This window comes from Physeter macrocephalus, unplaced genomic scaffold (genome assembly GCF_002837175.3).
Source record: "Physeter macrocephalus isolate SW-GA unplaced genomic scaffold, ASM283717v5 random_373, whole genome shotgun sequence".
In the NCBI taxonomy this organism is placed as follows: domain Eukaryota; kingdom Metazoa; phylum Chordata; class Mammalia; order Artiodactyla; family Physeteridae; genus Physeter; species Physeter macrocephalus.
The window spans coordinates 1-21,788 of NW_021145578.1; the positions used below are offsets into that span (position 1 = coordinate 1).

The window sequence follows — 21,788 nt, forward strand, 5'->3', positions numbered from 1 at the left end:
TGTATCTACATAGTTTAATACATATAGAAGAAACTCCTGGAAGCAGAATTGCTAGGTCAGTGGGTAAGTACCTTTGCAATTTTGATAGCTGCTGTTGCCAAATTACTATAGAGGTTGTAGCAATTTAGACTGTCACTAGCATCATATGAGGGTATCTATTTCCCCACATCAAAACCAACAAGGAGTGTTAGCAGACTTCTGGGCCTTTACCAATCCAATAGCTGATGGATGGTATTTCATTGTAATTTTAATTTCCATTTCTCTTACAAGTAAGCCTAAACCGTTGTATTTCATTTTCTATGAAGGTCACATCCTTCGCCATTCTTCTCTTTGTAGTCACTTTTTATGTATTAAGGAAAATAAGCTTTTGTGATGTGATGCAACTTATTGTGTGTGTGTGTTTCTTTTGTTTTGTACGTCATTTGGTTTTTATTGGTTTTGGCCATGCAGGAAAACTTGATTTTTATATAATTGAATTCATAGATCTTTTAAGACTTCTTGATTTTATGTCATACTCAGAAAGGCTTTATTTCCTTTGGATTATACAGTGCTGTATTTTTCTTCTCCAGCATTGGGTTCTATTTTGTTATTTTTTTAAAAAAAATTAATGTTTAATTTACATCAAGTGAAATGCTCAGCTCTTACATGTACAGTTTGGCCAGTATCTGCATCAAAATACAGATAGATCATTTCCGTCACCCCTAGAGTTCTTTCACCCACGCATAAATCAGTCCTTCCCACCTAGAAGCATCCACTGATCAGATTTCTGTCACTATAGGTTAATTTTGCCTTTTCTGCTTATTCTAGAATTTCATATTTACGATGTTTATGTTTGCAGTTGTCAGTGTCTTTCATTCTAACATTATCCCCTGTCAGCGGTGAATTCCCCATTTTTTTTTTAATTTATTTTTTTATTTATCTTTGGCTGCTGTGGGTCTTTGTTGCTGTGCACAGGCTTTCTCTAGTTGCGGCGGGCAGGGGCTACTCTTCATTGCGGTGCGCGGGTTTCTCACTGCAGTGGCTTCTCTTGTAGAGCACGGACTCTAGGCACGCGGGCTTCCTTATTTGTGGCTCACGGGCTCTAGAGTGCAGGCTCAGTAGTTGTGGCGCATGGGCTTAGTTGCTTCGCAGCATGTGGGATCTTCCTGGACCGGGGCTCAAACCTGTGCCCCCTGAGTTGGCAGGTGGATTCTTAACCACTGTGCCACCAGGGAAGTCCCTGAATTCCCCATTTTTAAGAGATGAAGTTGAATTGTAGAGGTGAAGTAAACTGTAACCTCTGCTCAGTATTCTTCAGTTAATTATTATTAGCAAGTTTGAGACCTTGGAGAAAAGTTGAAATATATTCAATATTTTCTTTTTTAAAAAATTAATTAATTTATTGATCTTGGTTGCATTGGGTCTTTGTTGCTGCACGCGGGCTTTCTCCAGTTGCGGCAAGCAGGGGCCACTCCTCATTACTATGCACAGGCCTCTCACTGCGGTGGCCTCTCCCATTGCAGAGCACAGGCTCCAGGCACACGGGCCTCAGTAGTTGTGGCATGTGGGCCCAGTAGTTGTGGTGCACGGGCTCTAGAGCGCAGGCTCAGTAGTTGTGGCGCACAGGCTCAGTTGCTCTGTGGCATGTGGGATCCTCCCAGACCAGGGATCGAACCTGTGTCCCCTTCATTGGCAGGCGTATTCCTAACCACTGCGCCACCAGGGAAGTCCCTCAATATTTTCTCAATTTTTTTTTTTTTTTTTTTTTTTGTGGCGCTGTGAGGCATGCGGGATCCTAGTTCCCCAGCCAGAGAGATCTATCTAACCCATGCCTCCTGCACTGGGAGCATGGAGTCTTAACCACTGGACCACCAGGGAAGTCCCTTAATGTATTTTTTAATAGATTTAAATTCATTTTATTAGCTTAAAACACAGAAAGATATTTTTAATCTCCTGGTCATAAAATTAATTTAGATTTGTGATGACTCAAAAATTTAAAAAGTGTTGAGGACTTTTTTTCTTAAACCCAACCCTAACTCCAGTTGCTAAAATTCAGTCTTTAGCTGACAATATTTTTTATGAGTTTTTTCCTTTCCTTTTCTTCTTAGGGCCTCATTTTTCCACTCTTAAATTAAATTACATCTTTGTCCCTGGCCAGTACGTCAGTGATTCTCATCAAGGACTTCTTTATAATTCTAGAAAAAGTAAGAGAAAACTACTCTGTTTCAGGCCTTATTACTCAGTTCATTTCTTTACACCTAGTGACAAGGGAAGCAGCCCTGTCAATAGGATTTAAAACCAAGAAAAAAGTGAGATTAACAGGAACTGGCCCTGGGATTGTGGCATCAGAGTCATCTACTGAAAATGGATGTGGGGAGGGAGGACAGAGGTGGGGACAGCAGCAGTGTCTCCTCAAAGACAAACTGGTCCCAGGTGTGCCCTGCTTTGAATTTGGACAGTGCCATCCCCTTCAGGCATTCCTTGGCCTGTAAATACTGAAACTGAGGGGTATCCCAGCATAGAATGCTGTATCCTTAGCAGAAGTGACTCATCACATTGGCCAGAGCAGCTTCTGAAACAAAAATTCCCTCTAATTATTGCTTTTTTTAATGTGCTCTGCCACTTCCAAAGATGGAATCCAAACCCTAAGCTTTTCCTTGCCTAAATTGGCTGCTTGCTTTCAATTGTGGCTCATGTACATGGTCAGAGTCTTGGCCCCTGTGGCCTCCATTAGCAGGGATACAGTGCATAGCGACGGCTGAGAGCAGGGCCAAGAAAAGCACCAGTCTTTCCTGTGGCATCTGCAAGTCTGAGCTCAAAGTCTGACTGAACTGTAGGGTTTTTTCCATTCCTGCAGAGAGAATGAAAAATCTCTCTTGCGCTGATAGCCTAGGCAACTGTGGTGAAAGAACATGAGGAGATAGCCACCCTCAGTAGATCCACATGGTGCTGGTGATCTTTCATGGTGAGGTGAGGTTTTTTAATCGGTGCTCTGGGGTGGCTTTGCAAAAGCATTTTCATTTCTCCCCATCTTCTCCTTCCTCCTCTACCTTAATTTCCTGTATATGAAACAACTTCAGAGGGATACAATTTCTGCATCAGCAGTCCCACTGGGCCCTCTGCAGAGGGATATGCGAAATAGATACTGCGGAGGAAAGAGGCTGGCGCTGCCGTCACATGGGGTGGCGGTTTAAGTTTGTGAGTAGTTGCTTAGCACCTGTAAAAGGAAGAGTGTCATCAAAAGCTCCAGCTGTAGGGGCATCAGCAGCTGTGGTGGCTTCACTAGCTGACGCTGCAGCTCTCTTACTTTTTTTAATCCCCCAAAGAGAAATTTTCCCACCCTTTCCTCCATCTGGGTGGTTGCATCCAACACAGATCTGCCAGGCTGTGTTCTGGGAATTCAGGGCCCTTGGATGTTGTGTTGTGCCTGCAGATGAGGGGAAAGCCTGTGACACCCTCCTCTACCAGAGAAGGAAGAATTTCTGGGCAGCGCTGAAGTTGGACATCTAAGGTAGTTTTTGCTTTGTTCACTTTGATTTCCTTCTAGATTTAACGTTGGAGGGGTTTGTACGTTACTTTCTGTGATTCTTTTGGCCTGTGATTTTTAGCCCTTCTTGCCTTCATTGATCCCTCTTCTTCAACTAAATTTAACCTTGGGAAACCCAAGGTACTCTCCTATTCTGGATACCTCTGGTTATGCTCTCAGGCCTGTGACTTCTGAAGCCATACAGCCTTTTATTGTGTGACAGACATGCCATTGTCTTCTTTACCTGCTCATTCTCAGAGCTCCACAAAGAACCTCTAGGTTGGTGAGTTTTCTCTGAGAAAATGGCTTTCTCTGTGCTCAAAATGAAATTATTTTTAATGTATGTAAACTCCGGTAGGAAACAAATGCTTATATAGTTACCTCACAGCTGTTGGAGAGCAGGCTGAGGGTCCCTGGGCTTTTCAGTGGCAATTTTTCATTTCTTTCAACGACTATTGACTGAACCCTGGCCACGCTTGTGTGGAGGATGGATGCAGCTGTGGAACAGGCCGACTTGGGTCCTTGCCTTTGTGGATCTGTCTGCAGCCCTGACTCCCGCTGCCGAGACTGGCAGTTAGCGGCCCCTCAACGGCACTGGCATCAGCAGACACAGGGGTCTCTTCTGCTCTTTTCCACAGCTCCCACAGAAAAGTGCCATCATCCCTTTTCAACCTGACAAAGCAAAAGGAATGTGGAATTGTGTCTTTTTCTTTATACTTTTGTCAGCGAAGCCTTTATTCCTTTATCCTAATGGGATCCACAAAGGCTTTAAGGCAGCCCTGAGACAGTACTTATTCCCTGTTGGTTACTGAAACAATCTATGGGCAGGCATCTCAGTTGGGAAACAGCCCTGTTGCCATCCTGCCATAAATACAGGCTTAAACTGGAAAAATACAGTTGGGCTGCAGAGGAGCTGTGTTGCTATTGTTTCCAGAGATTTTTTTTTAAAGTAAATTTATTTATTTATTTTTGGCTGCGTTGGGTCTTCGTTGCTGCGTATGGGCTTTCTCTAGTTGTGGCGAGCGGGGGCTGCTCTTCGTTGCAGTGCATGGGCTTCTCATTGCGGTGGCTTTTCTTGTTGCGGAGCACAGGCTCTAGGTGCGCGGGCTTCATTAGTTGTGGCTCGTGGGCTCTAGAGCTCAAGTTCAGTAGTAGTAGTACACTGGCTTAGTTGCTCCGCGGCATGTTGGATCTTCCCGGACCAGGGTTTGAACCCATGTCCCTGCATTGGTAGGTGGAGTCTTAACCACTGCGCCACTAGGGAAGCCCCTCCAGAGACTTTTGAGATGTTCCTTGACTCATCACATCCATCCCAAGAGTAACCGTAATCTCCCCCCACCGATAGCAATGAATTGAAAGAAAATATTAATGGTTTACATGTTTGAGTCTCTTCTATAGGGGCAACAGAAGGGACCAAGTGAGTGAGTTTTCTCCATGCAAATGTCTGTTCTTTGGGTTGTGTGGTTTTCTGTACCATGTGAAACTATAGGTAGGACTGGAAGTTGAAAGTCTCATGGCTTTTTGGACTGAGTCCTTAAGCCACTCTTAGGGTTCTGTCCTTTCTCTTAGATGGGGAAGCAGAATTCCCTCCTCTCTAGAGCACAGGTCCTGAGCTCAGGTGGACCTGAAATTGTCTCCCATTCCAGCCACTTACAAGCCATGTGACCTTGGGCAAGTTACTTAACATCCCTGAGCCTCAGTTTCCTCATCTAAAAAGGGGGTAAAAGCAATTACTTTATTGGTAGAATTAAATGAGATAATGAGTGTAAAGGTTTAATAGGGGTTCAGTAAATGATAGCTTCTTAATAAATGTTAGAACAACCCCAAAGCCTCTGACATGCATCCAGGGTACTTGGCTCCTGTGTAGCTTCTTTTATCTCTTATCTGTTGACCAAGAAGAACTATTGAAGTTACATAGTAAATGCTCAGCAAATTGTTGAATGAACGAGAGGGCCTTGGTACTTTCTTTGCCCTGTTGCCTTAGACCAGTACTTCACAGTGTGAGTTTTACCCTAGGAGGTGTGAGTTTTACCCTAGGAGGTGTCCTGAGAGATGCTTTGAGAAAACTGGCCAGTTAGATTTGGGGAGTGCTGTAGAGTCTGCAGTGTGTAGTTTCTAGCCCTCTCTAGAGATGAATAGTGCCTATCACTGTTCAGAGAAGCTTGGAAAAGTTGGGTAGAGAAGAAACCTCTCTAGCTTTTTAACCTTGGCATTTTCCAAGTTCCTTTGACTATATAGGCAATGATAGTGATAGTACTTCCATGAGGCTCTGATGAGGCTTCAATGAGTTCACGTGTGAGAAGCACTTAGTGCTGGGCAGAGTGAGCACCACAGAGGGGCTGCTGTAACCATGATTGTTCAGTGCTTTTTAATCTGCGGACTCTTCCGAAGTATTGAGCCATTCCCTACTGATGGACATTTAAGTTATTTCCAGTGGTATATTGTTATGGACAGTGCTGCAGGATATAAAACCCTTTTATCCTGTGCAGATATTTCTGTGGGAGAGATTTCTAGAAGTAAAATCGCTGGGTCAAAGAATATGCACATTTTAAAATTTGATAGATCCTTCGGAATTACCCTCCAAAATCTAATCAGCCATTATCTAACAGTTCATTTGCCCAGTAAAGAGATGAGAAGCTATCTCCCCTCGTCAGGCATGCACTGGATCTCTCTCCCCTCTTGTGAAATGAAAATGGAATGGAACACAAGGGCAAGTCACCTCTTTTCTGTCTTGCAGAGTCTGGCCACAGATAAGGGACCAAAATGACGGACTCAAAATATTTCACCACAACCAAGAAAGGTACTGTTTGTTTCATTGTGGGGTGTTTTTTTGTTTTTTGGGTTTTTTTTTTAGCTGCCTTTGGTCTTCGTTGCTGCACATGGGCTTTCTCTAGTTGCAGCAGGCGGGGGCTACTTTTCATTGCAGTGCACGGACTTCTCATTGCAGTGGCTTCTCTTGTTGCGGAGAGCACGGGCTCTAGGCGTGTGGGCTTCAGTAGTCATGGCACGCGGGCTCAGTAGTTGTGGCTCGCGGGCTCTAGAACGCAGGCTCAGTAGTTGTGGTGCACGGGCTTAGCTGCTCTGTGGCATGTGGGATCTTCCCGGACCAGGGCTCAAACCTGTGTCCCCTGCATTGGCAGGTGGATTCTTAGCCACTGTGCCACCAGGGACATCCCCATTGCAGGGTCTTATCCTCCTCTTTCCTTGCCCGATCCTTCTGCTTGCTCCCTGTGGTAGTGGGGAGTCCCCTGCATTGGCAGGCAGATTCTTACCCAGTGCACCACCAGGGAAGCCTGAGAGGACAGTTTATTAAGTAGTAATCACTCTAAAGGGCAGTGGGTGCTGGGATAAGGGAGGGGCGGGGCCCGTGGGAGGGCTGGGGTGGAGCTAGACAGATAAAGGGGGCGGAGTGAGTGCTGGAAGCAAGTGGCAAGAATCACTGAGAGCATTTTGAACCTTATGGATCCGGAGATTTGAACTGTGGATGGTGTAAGAAGTATGACTACTTCTTTCAGAATTCCAGAAGGAAAAAGCATTAGCTCCAAGTATAGAAAAAAGCCCTCTTTTGTTCCCCATGGCTTTAAATTGTTAAAAATTGTTAAATTGTTAAAAATGATGCCCCACCGCGCAGAGGAAAGAAAGCACACAATCCTGTCAGCAACTGCACAGTGGTATCTGTGCATATTTGGTCCTTATCGTTGGGCACGTGTTTTACGTGGTTGAAGTCAGAGTTTATATCCTGTTTTTCATAAATGTTTCCCCACAGTTCTGAAGACTCAGTCTGTTGAGTTGCTGCATCAAAATTTGCTAAGCTAGTCTTGTATTGTTTGGATATTACAGTTGATTTTGCTTTTCGGGAAATGGAGTTTGTTGTAGTGGCTGATAGATGTGCTTTAACCCTGTAAGCATCTTTCTGGCTGGCCCTTCCTTCCTCCTTCCTTCCCTCCAAGTGAGATTAACACTCGCCTGCTGACCAGATGAGGAGAGTTTGTTGTTGGGTCAGCTGAGCCAGGACCTGCAGTCCCCTCATCAGGTGGTTCATTTCTCAGTCCAGCCAGTTTTCATGTGTCTCTTCCATGTGCAGTGGAGGAGACAAACGGAGTCTCTGACCTGGCTTTGCTTGTCCTTGGGCAGAGAGGACAGTTTATTTATTTATTTATCTATTTATTTTAATTTAAAAATTTTTTAATTTTATTTCTTTATTTTTGGCTGTGTTGGGTCTTCGTTGCTGCATGCGGGCTTTCTCTAGTTGTGGCTAGCGGGGACTCCTCTTCGTTGTGGTGCGCGGGCTTCTCATTGTGGTGGCTTCTCTTGTTGTGGAGCACGGGCTCTAGGCGCACGGGCTTCAGTAGTTGTGGTGAGTGGGCTCTAGAGCGCAGGCTCAGTAGTTGTGGCTCACGGGCTTAGTTGTTCCACGGCCTGTGGGATCTTCTCGGACCAGGGATCAAACCTGTGTCCCCTGCATTGGCAGGCAGATTCTTACCCAGTGCACCACCAGGGAAGCCTGAGAGGACAGTTTATTAAGTAGTAATCACTCTAAAGGGCAGTGGGTGCTGGGATAAGGGAGGGGCGGGGCCCGTGGGAGGGCTGGGGTGGAGCTAGACAGATAAAGGGGGGCGGAGTGAGTGCTGGCCCAAGTCCATCAGGGAAAGGAAAGCCTAGGCACAAGTTACTGAAGAGTGTGATGGAAGAAAGGTTGGAGAGGTGTGTGGGGCCTGGCGAGCCAGGTCAGAGTGGGTGAACAGTGCCGAGTAAACTGGGGTGTCAGTAGTGGGGGTTTTTTTTATGGGTTTTCTTTTGAGGAGAATGTCTAGAGAAATGTCTGGGACCAAATTTGACATCATTAATGGTTTTAGGCAGGGGGAGGTCAGAGGCAGATTCTAATCAAGGATCGAAGTGGGTGAGGCTGTGGGGAGGCAGGGAGATCAGAACCACAGTTCGCATGAGAGATGATGCTGCCTGAGCTGGGGAGGAATGCAGGGGTGTTGGGGATAGAATTGGATGCCTTGTATGTGATTGAGGAGGTAGGCTTGGTAACTGGTTGGATTTGGGGCACATTATAGGAAGGAGGCATTTCTGAAGCAGGCAGATCCCGGGATCACCCCACTAGCCTTCTTGGGGCAAAGGTGACTCGGGCCTAGATCCATCAGTTGACTGCCAGTTGTACTGAATCTAGCCAAACACCTCAAACAAAGCAGGGGCAGCCCAGCAGCAAGGCCCAGGGTCAGTCACATGGTCTGTTGGATCCCATAGCAGGGACACAGCCCCCTTAGTCTCTTGGAGGAGAAGGGCGTGTGTTCCTTCAGCTCTCCAGAGCCTTGGATTTGAACTGCAAGGTCTGCAGATTCCTTCTGGCTCTGTTGAGCAATATCCTCAGTGTGGCCTTGCCCGGGCTGTGCTGCACGATTGTTCTTAATTAACCTGTTTACTGTCTCTCATTTCAAGTTCTTTGCTGAACACCACATTGTTCAGTCATTAAAAAAATTTTTTTTAAAAGAGCAAAACAAAAAAACCCTGTTAGTTTTCTTTTTTTCACTGTAAATCCATCTAGAACTTCTTCTATCACTTCCCCCCACATGATAGTTTCTGCTTCACCCCCAACCCAAGTAACTTGAGAGGGAAGCCCGGGACTCTCCTACAAAAGAGGGAGCCAAGACAGAGGTTCACGTGGTAAATTAGTAATAATAGCGTCCACCTTTAATGCAGGCCACTGAGTGCCAGGCACTGAGCTGAGCGTTTTGCATCTGTTACATGAGAAGAGTCAAGGCCCCAGGCAAGGCAGAGAGTACAGACAAGGAAATGGTTTCAGAGAAGCAGGGTGAATGTCCTGGGTCAGCCAGAGCACATGGGCTTTGGAGCTGGCAGACCTGGTTTTGAATCTTAGCCTTCCTCCTCATGGCTGTGTCCTTGGGCAAGTTCCTGAACCTCTTCTGGCCTCCACTTGCTCATCTGCAAAATGGAGGCAAGTGTGGAGTTGTTGTGAGGATGCAATGAGAAAAGGTGTGGGAAGAAGTTAGGGAGGTGCCTGGCTTAGAGAAAGGCTCAGGAAAGGTTGGCTGCAGCTGGTTAAAGGGCAGGAGACCTGTCTCACTCCAGCATTTGCCCTCTTAACCTGTTATTGGGGTTATCAGGCCCCTGACTACCTCTCCATGGCAGGGCCTTGAACAGTCCTACTTCCTCGTTTGCTTTTTCCAGATCATCAAGTTCTTAAGAACAGTTTATTAAGTGCTAGAGCCCTTGTGGAACAGCTGAATTCCCATTTTCAGAGCCGAGCAACCACTTGTGGATCAGGAAGTGAAACCCTGAGAGAGCTCTTTTAACTAGAAGCTCTAGGAAAACAGGAAAAGCCTATGTGTTGAAACTGAGCAAATCCTGCCCTTTTCCCTCAAACCTTAAGTCCCCAGGTTCCATCCCACGCTGCTTTGAGGGCTTTGGGTGAGGGTGGCTGAGGAGAGCTTTGCTTCCCTCAGCATGTTTTTAGCCATCTGGCTGAGCAGTACCTGGCAGCACACTTTTTGTCTCCCTCAGAACCTCTGTAGCTTCCATGGCTCCTCTCCCCTCAATCTGACGTGATCTCCAACCTTCCATCCTGATAATTCAGAGTTGTTTCCCTTGCTGCCTGCCCACCCAGGGCCAGGGCCTGAAGCTGCCTTCAGCGGGCAGCACAGAGTGTCTTCCCTGCCTCCCTCCCATTCTTTTGGAAGTTGGGGACTGGGAATTGCCCCTTGGCAGAGTGGAAATGGATCACTCATGCTGCCTCCTTTTTTAGGGGAGATCTTCGAGCTGAAGGCAGAGCTGAACAGTGACAAGAAGGAGAAGAAGAAGGAGGCAGTGAAGAAAGTGATTGCATCCATGACCGTGGGCAAAGACGTCAGGTGTGCAGGGGTAGGCCAACTGGCAGCTGGAGGCAGCTGACAGAGGGAAGCTTTTGAGGTTGGGTCCAGTTCGATCCCTCCTTTAAGGTATCCCTAGGGACCCATGTCTCCCCTTCACAGATCTTTCCAAATAGAAGGTTTTGTTTGCAGAGCGGTCATGCGCTCAGATGTTGATGGGGTCAGGCAGTAATAGAGCAAGTGAAGTGGGCTGGGTCGAAAAGGCAACAGGCAATGCAGTGGATGTGCTGTGAGCCCTGTCAGAAACTCCAGAGGTTGCTGCCTGCTGGGGAAAATGACCCCAGTGGGACCAGGTCTTTTGGTTTTTAAAAAGAACAGGGAATCTGGATTTTTCATTTTAAATCTCCTTGTTTTAGATTGCCAGATGAGGGAATTCCCTGGCAGTCCAGTGGTTAAGACTTGGCGCTTTCACTGCTGTGGCCCCGGATTCAATCCCTGGTCAGGGAACTAAGATCCCACAAGCCATGCGGTGCGACCAAAAAAAAAAAAAAAAAAAAAAAATTGCCAGATAATACTAAACAAACAAACACTGTGCAAGTAAAACACACCTGCACGTTGGGCTTGTTAAATTTGTCATCAGTTTGCAGCCTCTGGTGTGCATCTGTTGCCAGAGCACATCACATATAGAATTGTGGCGACTCCTTTGCTCATGCATCTCCCCAGCCTGGAACGTCCCTTCCCCTTGTCCATTTACACTGCTGCCTCCTTCATCATGCCAGCTGACTACCCTGAACACGCAGCATTTGCTGTGTTCCTGTCGCCTGGCACTAATTGTAGACTGTCCTCTTCTTATGTATACTTGTGCTTATCTGCCCACCACATTGTTGAGTCCCCAAGAACAGGAGCTGGATTCTGTGATAGCTTAACACTTGCACAGTGTTTGAGAGTCAGCAAAACACTTTTAAATGTTTTCCTGGCAATTCCCATACTGTAGGTAAGGATATTTTTCCTGCCAAAGAAACCAGAAACAATGACTGCCCCATGGTCATGTGGTTAATGGAGGAACTGGACTCATGCTCAGCCCTTCTGAAATCCAGACCCAGTGTGCTTTCCCCCATTCCCTCTCCTTTGGGCCCTTTTGGTGCCCAGTCCTGTGCCTCATAGGCCTGGGTGCTGACATGGAGCAGCTCCCCATCTGGATCCCTCAGCAGGAACCCACAGCTCCAGACTTCTCCATGGATTTCCCTGTCCCATTGCCATGCTCAGCAAGGGGCCTCCTGACAGCACACAGTAGAAACAGTTCTGCAGAGAAACCTGCTGAGGACACAGCGGCAAAGGAATCAGGTGTCTGCTGGAAAACTGGGCCTCCTTCCAAGACAGATTCTTCGCAGGACAAAGCTGCTTTCCTTCAACTAGAACACCCCTGTCACAGAGGAGGCACCCCTGTCATCTCAAATGAGCTTGTTGTGCTGATGTGACAGACCCAAACGAGCAAGTCAGGCTTCTCAGCTCCCCCCCTTTCCTGGTTCGTCATCTTCCAAGGTGATGCATCAGCTTCAGCACTGACTGGACTCTCCTGCCTGTCGGGTCTCAGGAAATTCACTTTGACCTCTTAAGTCTGTGTTACCGGGTCCTTGCCCATAAAATCACGAAAATTGAGAAGGGAGGTGATAGATAATTCCAGAGACAGAAAATTGACCACTAACCATATTTCACATGTCAAGGGGCCTGTGACCCTGGGACTGTGGTGTACCATGTTGGGAAGGGTTCTGCCCAGTATAACAGTGGTCCTAAGCACGGGCTTTGGACTCAGACCTGGTGCCTTAGGCAACTGTTTGATATTTGTGAACCTCAGTATTGTCTTCCGTAAAGTGGGGATAATCCACTGACTTCTCAGGGCTGTTAAACGAGATCATTATGTAAAGCCCCTAGCACCAAGCCTGGCGTGTAGCGCGTGCTCTGTACACACGGGCTGGTTCTTAGTGGGTGCCTTGTAGTGACTGCAGCCCAGTCCATCCCTGCTCCCCTAAGCCCTCTGCAACCAGCAGCCCAATATAAGCAGCCATGTCAAGTATCAGAGAAGGAAAAACAATCATTTTCATTTCTGTAGCACCTCCTAGATGTCAAGGACTAGATACATTAAGTATGTTGTCTCTTTCAATTATCACAAGGGCCCTGTGAAATGGGGTTTTGTTATATCTTTCTTGCAAATGAGGAAACTGAAACTGGGGATAAAAGAATTTTCCCAACTTGATTCAGCCAGCAAGAGGCAGAGCTGGGTTTGAGCCAGGTCAGATGGGCTCTAGAGCTCATGTTTGAACCCTGTGTAAAGAACAGAGGACTTTTTTGCTTTTAAAATCACCCTTTGGAATCCCATTTCTACCAACAGATGTTCACGGTAATGGAGCTGTTGCCCTGCCTTTTACTAAGAAGTCCTGTTATGTTTTCCTTCCCTCCTTCCCACTCACCCTCCTCCCCAACCCCCATTAGCTGCCTGAAAAGTCTTCCTCTTCTTTTTTTTCACCTTTCCCACATTGACGATGCTTTGACCTGCCAGTGCCCTCTTCCCCGACGTGGTGAACTGTATGCAGACGGACAACCTGGAGCTGAAGAAGCTGGTATACCTGTACTTGATGAACTATGCCAAGAGTCAGCCCGACATGGCCATCATGGCCGTCAACACCTTTGTGAAGGTAAGTAGAAGCTTGGTGTGGGGCTGGGGTGCTCACTGCTCCATCTCCCCTCAGTCTCCCGGGGTGGGGCGCTACAGCCCTGGGTAGAAACACGGAGGATCCTTTCCAGACCGCCTGACTCCCAGCCTGGGGGCCTCTTTCTCCAGCAGAGGGCTCCCGTTGTCTCCAGAAAATCTGATGCTACAGACCCTGCTAACTCATTCCATGTGAGGTCGCCCCAGGCCTTTCGATCCCCGTGTGCCCTGGGCTGAGCCATGGCCCTTTGTCATTTGCCAGCTGAGGATGCAGCATGAGTCTGAGGGCTTCCGTATTGCCCTTCTAGACTTCACTCCTTTCTGCTTGTTCTGTCCTCCAGATTGAGGGGAAACAGGGACTTGTGTTGTCAGCTCTGTGCACCTTTAAAACCTTAGCTCCCCAGCCCTGTCGATGCTTAGATGTGGGCGAATGAGGGTTCTGTGGCCCAGTGGGAAGATTGAGGGTTGTGGTGCTGGGTGGACGCGGCTTGAATTGTGGCTCTGCTCTGTGACCGGGTGAGCTCCCAACCTTCCTGAGGGCCTCAGCTCCCTCACCTGTGAAATGGGAACAGCATTGTGTGTCTGCTGTGAGGATCAGAGGGAACAGTGCAAACCCTGGTATCTGGCAGATGCTACGTGCCCACACACAGCACTTACTTTTGGTGCTGTTGGCCGCAGTCGGTGGGAGATCCCACAGCAGCTGTCTAATGTTGCTCAGCTCGCCCCTGCCCCCGGCCAATGGCTGGTTTCCCTCAGGACTGTGAGGACCCCAACCCCCTGATCCGGGCCCTGGCTGTGCGGACCATGGGCTGCATCCGCGTTGACAAGATCACAGAGTACCTGTGTGAGCCACTCCGGAAGTGCCTGAAGGACGAGGACCCATATGTGCGCAAGACGGCGGCCGTGTGCGTGGCCAAGCTCCACGACATCAATGCCCAGCTGGTAGAGGACCAGGGCTTCCTGGATACCCTTAAAGACCTCATCTCTGATTCTAACCCCATGGTAAGTCTCTGCCACCCACCCTGCCACCTCCACCACCTCCAGGGTTGCTTGGGAAGAGCTCTGCTTGACCCTCCACCAGGCAGCCCCAGTTCTTGGAAGTCAGAGCCCTGCAGGGTGGGCTAGGTGTTTTCCTACCCGCAGTGGTTTGGGCGCCATCTTTGGAGTGAGCTAGACCTGGATTCCCTTCTCTGCACAGCCCTCTCTAAGGAGCTGTGTGACCTCAGGCATCCTACCTAACCTTCCAGAGTCCTCTTTTCTTCATCAGTAAGATGGATCTAATTCTGCATGGCTGCCGAGGGTGTTGGGAGGCTTAAGCCGTTAAGGTAATGTGCCTGGCATAGCCTGGCACACAGTGGGTGTGCACCCAAGACTAGTACCCTCCTTCCCCTTCCAGTCACTGTCATTGTCACCGTCCTCTCACCAAGACTGTCAGAGAGCTCTGAATGCGAGGTACTTCTCCCTTTCCCCACTTCTTTGCAGGGTTGTAGAGAATCCCCTTGAAGTAGTGTAGCCTGGAGGACAGGGCACCAGAACGCAGCTGGGAGGGGAGCTGGTCTCCTCATGGCTGGTGATGGCAGCAGTTTGGAGAACAGTTCGGTAGGGCCATGTTTAAAATGAAATGTACAACCCACCCGGCCCAGACATTTCATTCTGTGTCCCTCTGAAACACTGATCACACGCGGGTGCCGAGTGGCCAGTACGGCGATGGCCGTGGGAGCACTGCTTGGTTACCGGAAAGTTGAAAACCATGCAGAACACACATAAAAACGGCTGCTCTGGTGGAAATGGGTTGCAGCCCCAGAGCTTCACCTGGCAACCCATCTGTGCTCCAGCCCCTCCAGCCCCCGAGGGGCTCTGCAGGAGGAACCTTCTAGCTCTGAGAAGCACAGTTGTCAGCTCCCACAGTGAGCTGCTGTTGCTGGTAGAGCGGGACTGCGTGTTAGGTAACAGGGAGTGCTATCTGTTGCAGGAACTTGTAGCTATATCTTTCTTGTTTTGTGTTTTTCTTTATTGGCAGGTGCACTGACTTTAGTTTCAGCTTACAGAGAAGTCAGTAGGGTGCGTGCTTGGAGTGGGTCTCGGTGCTCCAGACCCTGCCCTTCAGGTCATATTCCTTTCAGGATGTTTGAGCTCTGACTGGTCAACATCATTAGCCTCACTGCCTCCCTGGCCCGAGAGCAGCGTCCCAGCCTCTGCCCCTTCCACCCTCTCAACCAGGTGGTGGCAAATGCAGTGGCTGCCCTCTCGGAGATCGCCGAGTCTCACCCCAGCAGCAACCTGCTCGACCTGAACCCACAGTCCATTAACAAGCTGCTGACCGCCCTGAACGAGTGCACCGAGTGGGGCCAGATCTTCATCCTGGACTGCCTAGCCAACTACACACCCAAGGACGACCGGGAGGCCCAGAGGTAAGAGGCTGCCCTTGCTCGCCGGCCTTGCCGGGCCCTGGGGTGGGAGACTTCAACCATGAGCTGGCCCCAGGCTTCTGGGGGGCTTCTTTCCAGGCCTTGCCCCACAGACCATCCTCAGACACAGAGCCAGCAGGTTGACAGTGGTGTTGCTTCGGGCAGTCAGCTCACTGAGGGCACAGAACAGAAGCCAGGGCCTGACCTGGGAGCTGACAGAGAGATCTCGGTCACGGCGGGCTGAGGAAAGAGGTGGACAGCATGAGAGCCACCACTCGTTGAATTCTTACTGGGTGCCTGGGGCTCTGCTGGGTGCTTCCTACGCGTTAGATAATCTTTAAAGAAACTCTGTGAAGGCAGCCCCATCATTGTCCCCGTTTTACAGGTAGGGAAACTCTGGGTTAGGGAGGTGGAAGAAATCACCTAGGTCACGCAGCTGGGTTTCCCCTGACTCTTGGTCCTAACCAACATGGTATCCTGCCCCTTTTGAATGCCCTCACAACAGAAGGGAGTGAGTTGACATTCATCCAGTGTTTACTGACTGCCAGGCACTGTGCTCAGTGCTGTACATGCATTATCTCATTTAAGCCGCCAGCAACCGTGTGAAGTTGGCTCATCATCTCCATTTTTTTAGGTGAGGAAACTTGAGGCTCAGAGTGGTTTTAACCTGCTTGGGGTCAGTTAGCAGGAAACAGAACCAGGAGCTAGGTCTTCCTCCTACAGAAGACATGCTATCTTGATAACTAAATACAGGGTGTTTCCCCTTGCTTGTCTCTCCTATTTGTCCCCCTCGGAATGGACCGCAGCATCTGTGAGCGGGTCACCCCCAGGCTCTCCCACGCCAACTCCGCTGTAGTGTTGTCTGCTGTGAAGGTGCTGATGAAGTTCATGGAGATGTTGTCCAAGGACCTGGACTACTACGGCACGCTGCTCAAGAAGCTGGCCCCGCCCCTGGTCACACTGCTGTCAGCCGAGCCGGAGCTACAGTACGTAGCCCTGCGAAACATCAATCTCATCGTGCAGAAAAGGTACTGGGACCACCACAAATGAGTAGTGTGTGCCCTGGGGGGGATCTCCTGCTGGGAACAGGGGCTCTGAAGGGAAACAGACCTGTCACCGTGCAGGATGTCTCAACAGCTTAACTCAGGGGTTCTGTGCCACCGGCATCTTTGTCCCACAGGGGACATTTGACAATGACTGGAGACATTTTTGGTTGTCACAGTGGGGGCTGCTACTGGCATCTCGTGGATGGAAGCCAGGGATGCTGCTCAACATCCTACAGTGCACAGGACAGCTCTGCCCCACCATAGAACTATCCATACCAAAATGTCAGTAGTGCTGAGGTTGGGAAACCTCGGCTTAGCCTAACCAGGTAGCATGCCGGATAAAGGCTAGCGTGCACTTCTTAACCATGGAGAGTGGATGGTCCACAGTTCACACAGCCTTCCTGAAACAGGCTGTAAGATCGTGTATGTGTGCGCATACTCATTTTTCCTGGGTAAGAGTCCATAGCTCTAGAGGCTGGAGGACTCCAAGATGAGGCGCCATGGATTTTGCATTAGCCTCAGGGCCACTCAGAATGCTGAGCAGCCAGTTTCCGTCCACCCAGTAGGAATGACCACAGTAGTGAGCCACTGCTCAAGGGAAGGCATCTGACACCCAGGGTGGGTTGGGCTAAAAAACAAGGACCGATCCAGTAAGGGTGCCAGGCAGCTCCATGGAGTGGGGCCAGACTCTGCAGTTCTACTTCCAGCCTCTTTGGTCAAATGGCTGGATCAGCAACTAACTCAAAAGCAGAACAAGGGCCTCTTGTGGACAGGGAGCATGTGTGGAAGACCACATATGCTCCCTGTCCTTATAGCTTCAGTCTGGTTCTTAGTACACACATGGGGGCCCAGAAAGATCAGTGGAATTCAGACATTTGCAAAGGTTTGGGAGGTAAATTGGGGCAAGCTTTCTGAGTGCCTGAACAAAGGGATGAGACTAGGGATTCACAGTTGCAATGTGGGGTTTAGTGAGGTGTCATGAACTGTGGATCCCAATCAGCAGGAGGGGCTCCCTGTGCTATATTTAACAAGGCAAACCTCCTAAGAAGTTGACCCTGTTGCTGAGGCACCACCAGGCCCAGGCCCAACATGCTGTTGGGCAGCTTGTGCCAAGTCCTGATGGCAGAAATCACAACTTCTGCCCCCCAGCTCAGGATCCTGCCTCGCTTTGCCAGGACCTCCCCGCAGCCTGCTCAGCAACACCGAGGACCACCCTGGGCAGGGTCCCTCCTTTCTCTTTGCTGAGTCTTCTCGCCTCTTCACCGTCTGTCCTCATTCCTTTTTGTTCCTGCTCTCTTTTCTGGAAAGGGTGCCGGAGTAGGAGTCAGGTAGGGGTGGTGACTCTCATCTTGCTTCCGCCCTTATTAGCACTAGATGTGTGACCTAGGGCAGGCCCCTCCCCTCTCAGGTTTCCTCAGCTAAGAAAAATGAGGTGGGTGGTGCCGGTGAGGGAGGAGCAATGACACTGGTGACAGTTCCTGCCTAGCAAGTGCCTTCTCTGAGGCAGATATGGATCATGCTAGATGCTTTGCATCTACCTCTCACAACAGCCCTGTTATGTAGGTGTCTGTGTCGGGATCCCCAGGACCACCCCCCACACACACACACTTAGAGATTCACTAGAAGGACTCACAGGAGACAGCATATCATTGTTTTCATAGCTGAGGTTTATCATCGACGTGGTAGGGCTGCACAGCTGGATCATGAGGGAGAAAGACAGGTGGAGTCTGGAGGAATCCTCGTGCAGGCTTCCCATGGGGAGTCACATAGAGCATGTTCCTCCCCCAGCGACAGTGCAGCAGCATGTGTGTAATGTTTCTGCCCAGGGATGCCTGTTTGAGACTTAGCACCCTGTGGTTTTTGGGGGGGGACGAGTCATAAAGGCACCCTCTGCCTGACACCTACCAAAATTCCAGGCTCCTAGAAGGAAGGCAGGTGTTCAGCAAAAACCATGTTGTTTATACAAACAGTCAAGGCACAGTTAATCACCTTTATCATTTAGGGAATGGTGAGAGCACTCCCAAAAGCTGAATTCCTAGATGCCAGGCCTTTCTAAGACTGGCAACTCGGGCCTGCAAAGGTAATGCTTCCGACACAGAACACTTCCTATTTCATGAGTGAGGAAATGGGCCTGAGGTCACCAGCTAGGATTGGAACTGAGGCCTGACTCCCAAGCCTGTGGCCTGATGCCTGTGGCCTCTTGAATGTGAACTGTTTCTTGCTCATATTCCCTCTTCCCTTCCTGGAATGTGGTTGGACACACAGGGGCTGGTCAGAACCTTGGTTGGCAGGTCCTGTGCCCAGGAGCGTGCAGCCATGGGGGCGACTGCTTTCACGGATGTCAGTTTCCATGTCCGACCCCAGAAATGTCCCAGCAAATGTGAAAGGGTTTTCTCACAGGGCCTGTGACTTGCTCTTTGCTCTTCGGGCAACCTCGCCCACCACCAGGCCTGAGATCCTGAAGCACGAGATGAAGGTGTTCTTTGTGAAGTACAATGACCCCATCTACGTGAAGCTGGAGAAGCTGGACATCATGATCCGCCTGGCCTCCCAGGCCAACATCGCCCAGGTCAGCAGAGGGTGGTGCCCAGCGCACCGGGCTCTGTGAGCAAGCTCTCCACAAATGTTAACTGATATTTTTGTGATTAAAGAGTTTATTCTCTCTGTTATTACTTCACATCCATTGAAGTGGTAGTTAGGTGGATATGTTAGCTAGATCAACCAAACTAAGGATTGTCCATCCCTGCCAACTAGTCCTTCCTGTTTTCCTCTTGGGGCACCTGACAGCTCTCTCCCTCCCTTGGAACTTCCACCTCGAACAGGAGGCAGAATCCCACCCTTCTAGGGGTGTGTGCATACCCACAGCCCAGGGGTGTTCCAGGAGGTTGCCCTGCCAGATCCCCGCAACTGCATCTTTGTTTGGGGCACAGGTGTTGGCGGAGCTGAAAGAGTATGCGACAGAGGTGGATGTGGACTTTGTACGGAAGGCTGTGCGAGCCATTGGCCGTTGCGCCATCAAGGTGGAGGTGAGGCTCTGAGACTCTGTCCTTGGCGGGGGGAAGGAGGAAAGGAAAGGAAGCTGAAACCAGGAAACCAGTCTGATTCCAGAAGAATCTGCCAGCTGCTCATGGTCCAGGAAGGCCTGAGGGTCACAACTGGAGCCCCCAAGGCACCCACGGTACAGATTTGGTTGGGCTCCTTCTCATCTGTAATCTCCTTTGGGCCTCTGAGTTGCTGCAGATGAAATTAGCCCATCATCATCAGGGGTCTCCTGCAGCATTAGCTAAGACAGTGTGGCAGCCCAAGCTAGTGGTGGCCCTGGTAGACTTAGCTCTCACTTTGTGGACCTTTGGGGCAGGGGCTCTGCCTGTTGGACGTTTTGGCAGGTATCATGATTCAGCTGTCCATGTGCCCTTATCTTCAAATTCCCAAGGGTCATTCAGACCCCTGTGTCCTGGCACTTCGTCCCTCCCATTCTCTGCCTCTGGAGAGGTTCCTTGATCACTGATCTGACTTTCCTTAAATGGGTCTCCTGGAGGCTAGGGGATCTGGGACAGCTGGTCACTTCAGCCCAGCCCCTTGAGACGTTTTCCGTTTGGCAGTCTGAGAAATCTCTCCCATAGAGCCTAGTGCAGCATGTTGGAGTAGAGGGGTGTGGGGAGGGCTGGTCCAAGCAGAGACCTCCTAAATGCTTTTGGTCACGGGAGCCCATTTTGTGGAACAAGTAGAAGTGAAGCCCTGCTCTCAGGGCTTGGCCTAGAAGAGCTCCAAAGACCCTCCCTGCTCTCAGAAGCTCTACTGGCCTCCTCAGTCTAATTCTATCTCCCTGTGTCCCTACCATCGCAGGACCATCATTTTGTACCATTCTCCCACCTGTTACGTGCAGAGAGGGTTCTCCTATTTTCCTGCTGTGGAAAGGAAGGTGGGCAAGGTGTGACTGAGCCCTTGACCAAGGCATGTTGGTCAGAGGTTCTGCTGGAAGTGGGTGCAAGGCCTTGCCCACACTCTCCTCTTCCCACACAGCAATCTGCCGAGCGCTGCGTGAGCACGCTGCTCGATCTCATCCAGACCAAGGTCAACTACGTGGTCCAGGAAGCCATAGTGGTCATCAAGGACATCTTCCGCAAGTACCCCAACAAGTATGTGGCGGCCCCCCCGCCCCATGAGTGTGTGGCTCTGCTGGGGACGGGCTGGGGAGGAAAAGCAAGGAGGAACCTCTCCCTCTTCCTTATTTTTCTGCCACAAACAGCATTCTCGAAACCCTTTATTTTTTTCTTATTTCTCCTGAGCCTCCCCTGCTCTGCTCCCCAGACCCAAATAAGAACTAAAATGTAAAGGATAAAACTCAAATCCTGTTACTCGCCAGCCTCTCGGGCTCTTGTGGGGCAGCTGCCCGTCTCTGTTGGCCCCTCCTGGGCCTCCCCTGGGTGGCCCGGGCTCCCTCAGTGCTCATGTTCCGGCCGTGCCCTGGTCTCCAGGTATGAGAGCGTGATCGCCACGCTGTGTGAGAACCTGGACTCCCTGGACGAGCCTGAGGCCCGGGCCGCCATGATCTGGATTGTGGGCGAGTACGCCGAGCGGATAGACAACGCGGATGAGCTGCTCGAGAGCTTCCTAGAGGGCTTCCATGACGAGAGCACCCAGGTGAGACGTTGGGTGGCCAACTTGGGCATGGCCGGCAGCTCAGCACCTGCGGTCCCTCCCGCCCTGCCCCTCCTAAAACTGCACTGACGGTGCGGACAGACACAGGAGTGCTGTATGGGTGACAGGTGTGGCCCCTTTCTCCCCACACTGTGGTACCTAAGGGGTACATGTGAGGACACTCTGTGGTGGTGAATATTGAAGACTGCAAAAGTTTCTGGTTTTGTTTTAATTTTGTATTTATGTTTGGTTAGGTAGTACATTGACTTGGTTCAAAAAGTCCCCCGCATCGGCAGGTGGACTCTCAACCACTGCGCCACCAGGGAAGCACCCCCCCCCACTTATTTTTAAATACTGATAGTAAACTATACAAATTGAAACTGATTAGTACCTTTCATTATTCCCTTTAAAATACATTTGAAGGCCATGCCATTATTAATTATTAATTTGTGCCATTATTAATTTATTAATTTACAGTTTCAGAGGAGTCCTTCATGCAGAAAGACCATGTTTGTTTAACCAGCCTCCCCTGATGGATATTTAGGTGTCCAACCTTCTGCTCTTTTAAACAATACTCCTGTGAATAACCTGTGGAAAGCACATCTGCATGTGCAGCTGGAGGGTGAATTCTTAGAAGCACGATGCTAG

General features: G+C 49.7%; 1 protein-coding gene across 4 annotated transcripts in view; it reads left to right on the top strand.

Moving 5' to 3' along the window:
* The first annotated feature begins 3,288 nt into the window (after positions 1–3,288).
* Positions 3,289–21,788, top strand: part of AP1B1 (adaptor related protein complex 1 subunit beta 1) — a 34,970-nt gene continuing 16,470 nt past the window's right edge. Inside the window, exons 1-11 of one of the 4 annotated variants that reach the window (XM_055082804.1) lie at positions 3,289–3,490; positions 6,243–6,305; positions 10,275–10,380; positions 12,896–13,031; positions 13,802–14,047; positions 15,266–15,456; positions 16,260–16,481; positions 18,900–19,068; positions 19,430–19,525; positions 20,523–20,638; positions 20,978–21,143. In XM_055082804.1, the coding sequence (XP_054938779.1) occupies positions 6,269–6,305; positions 10,275–10,380; positions 12,896–13,031; positions 13,802–14,047; positions 15,266–15,456; positions 16,260–16,481; positions 18,900–19,068; positions 19,430–19,525; positions 20,523–20,638; positions 20,978–21,143 (1,485 nt within the window). In that variant the 5' untranslated portion in view covers positions 3,289–3,490; positions 6,243–6,268. Of the gene's footprint in view, positions 3,491–5,278; positions 6,306–10,274; positions 10,381–12,895; positions 13,032–13,801; positions 14,048–15,265; positions 15,457–16,259; positions 16,482–18,899; positions 19,069–19,429; positions 19,526–20,522; positions 20,639–20,977; positions 21,144–21,788 lie in introns of those variants that run through there. The other 3 variants (XM_055082805.1, XM_028484999.2, XM_028485001.2) reach the window with 3 other exon arrangements.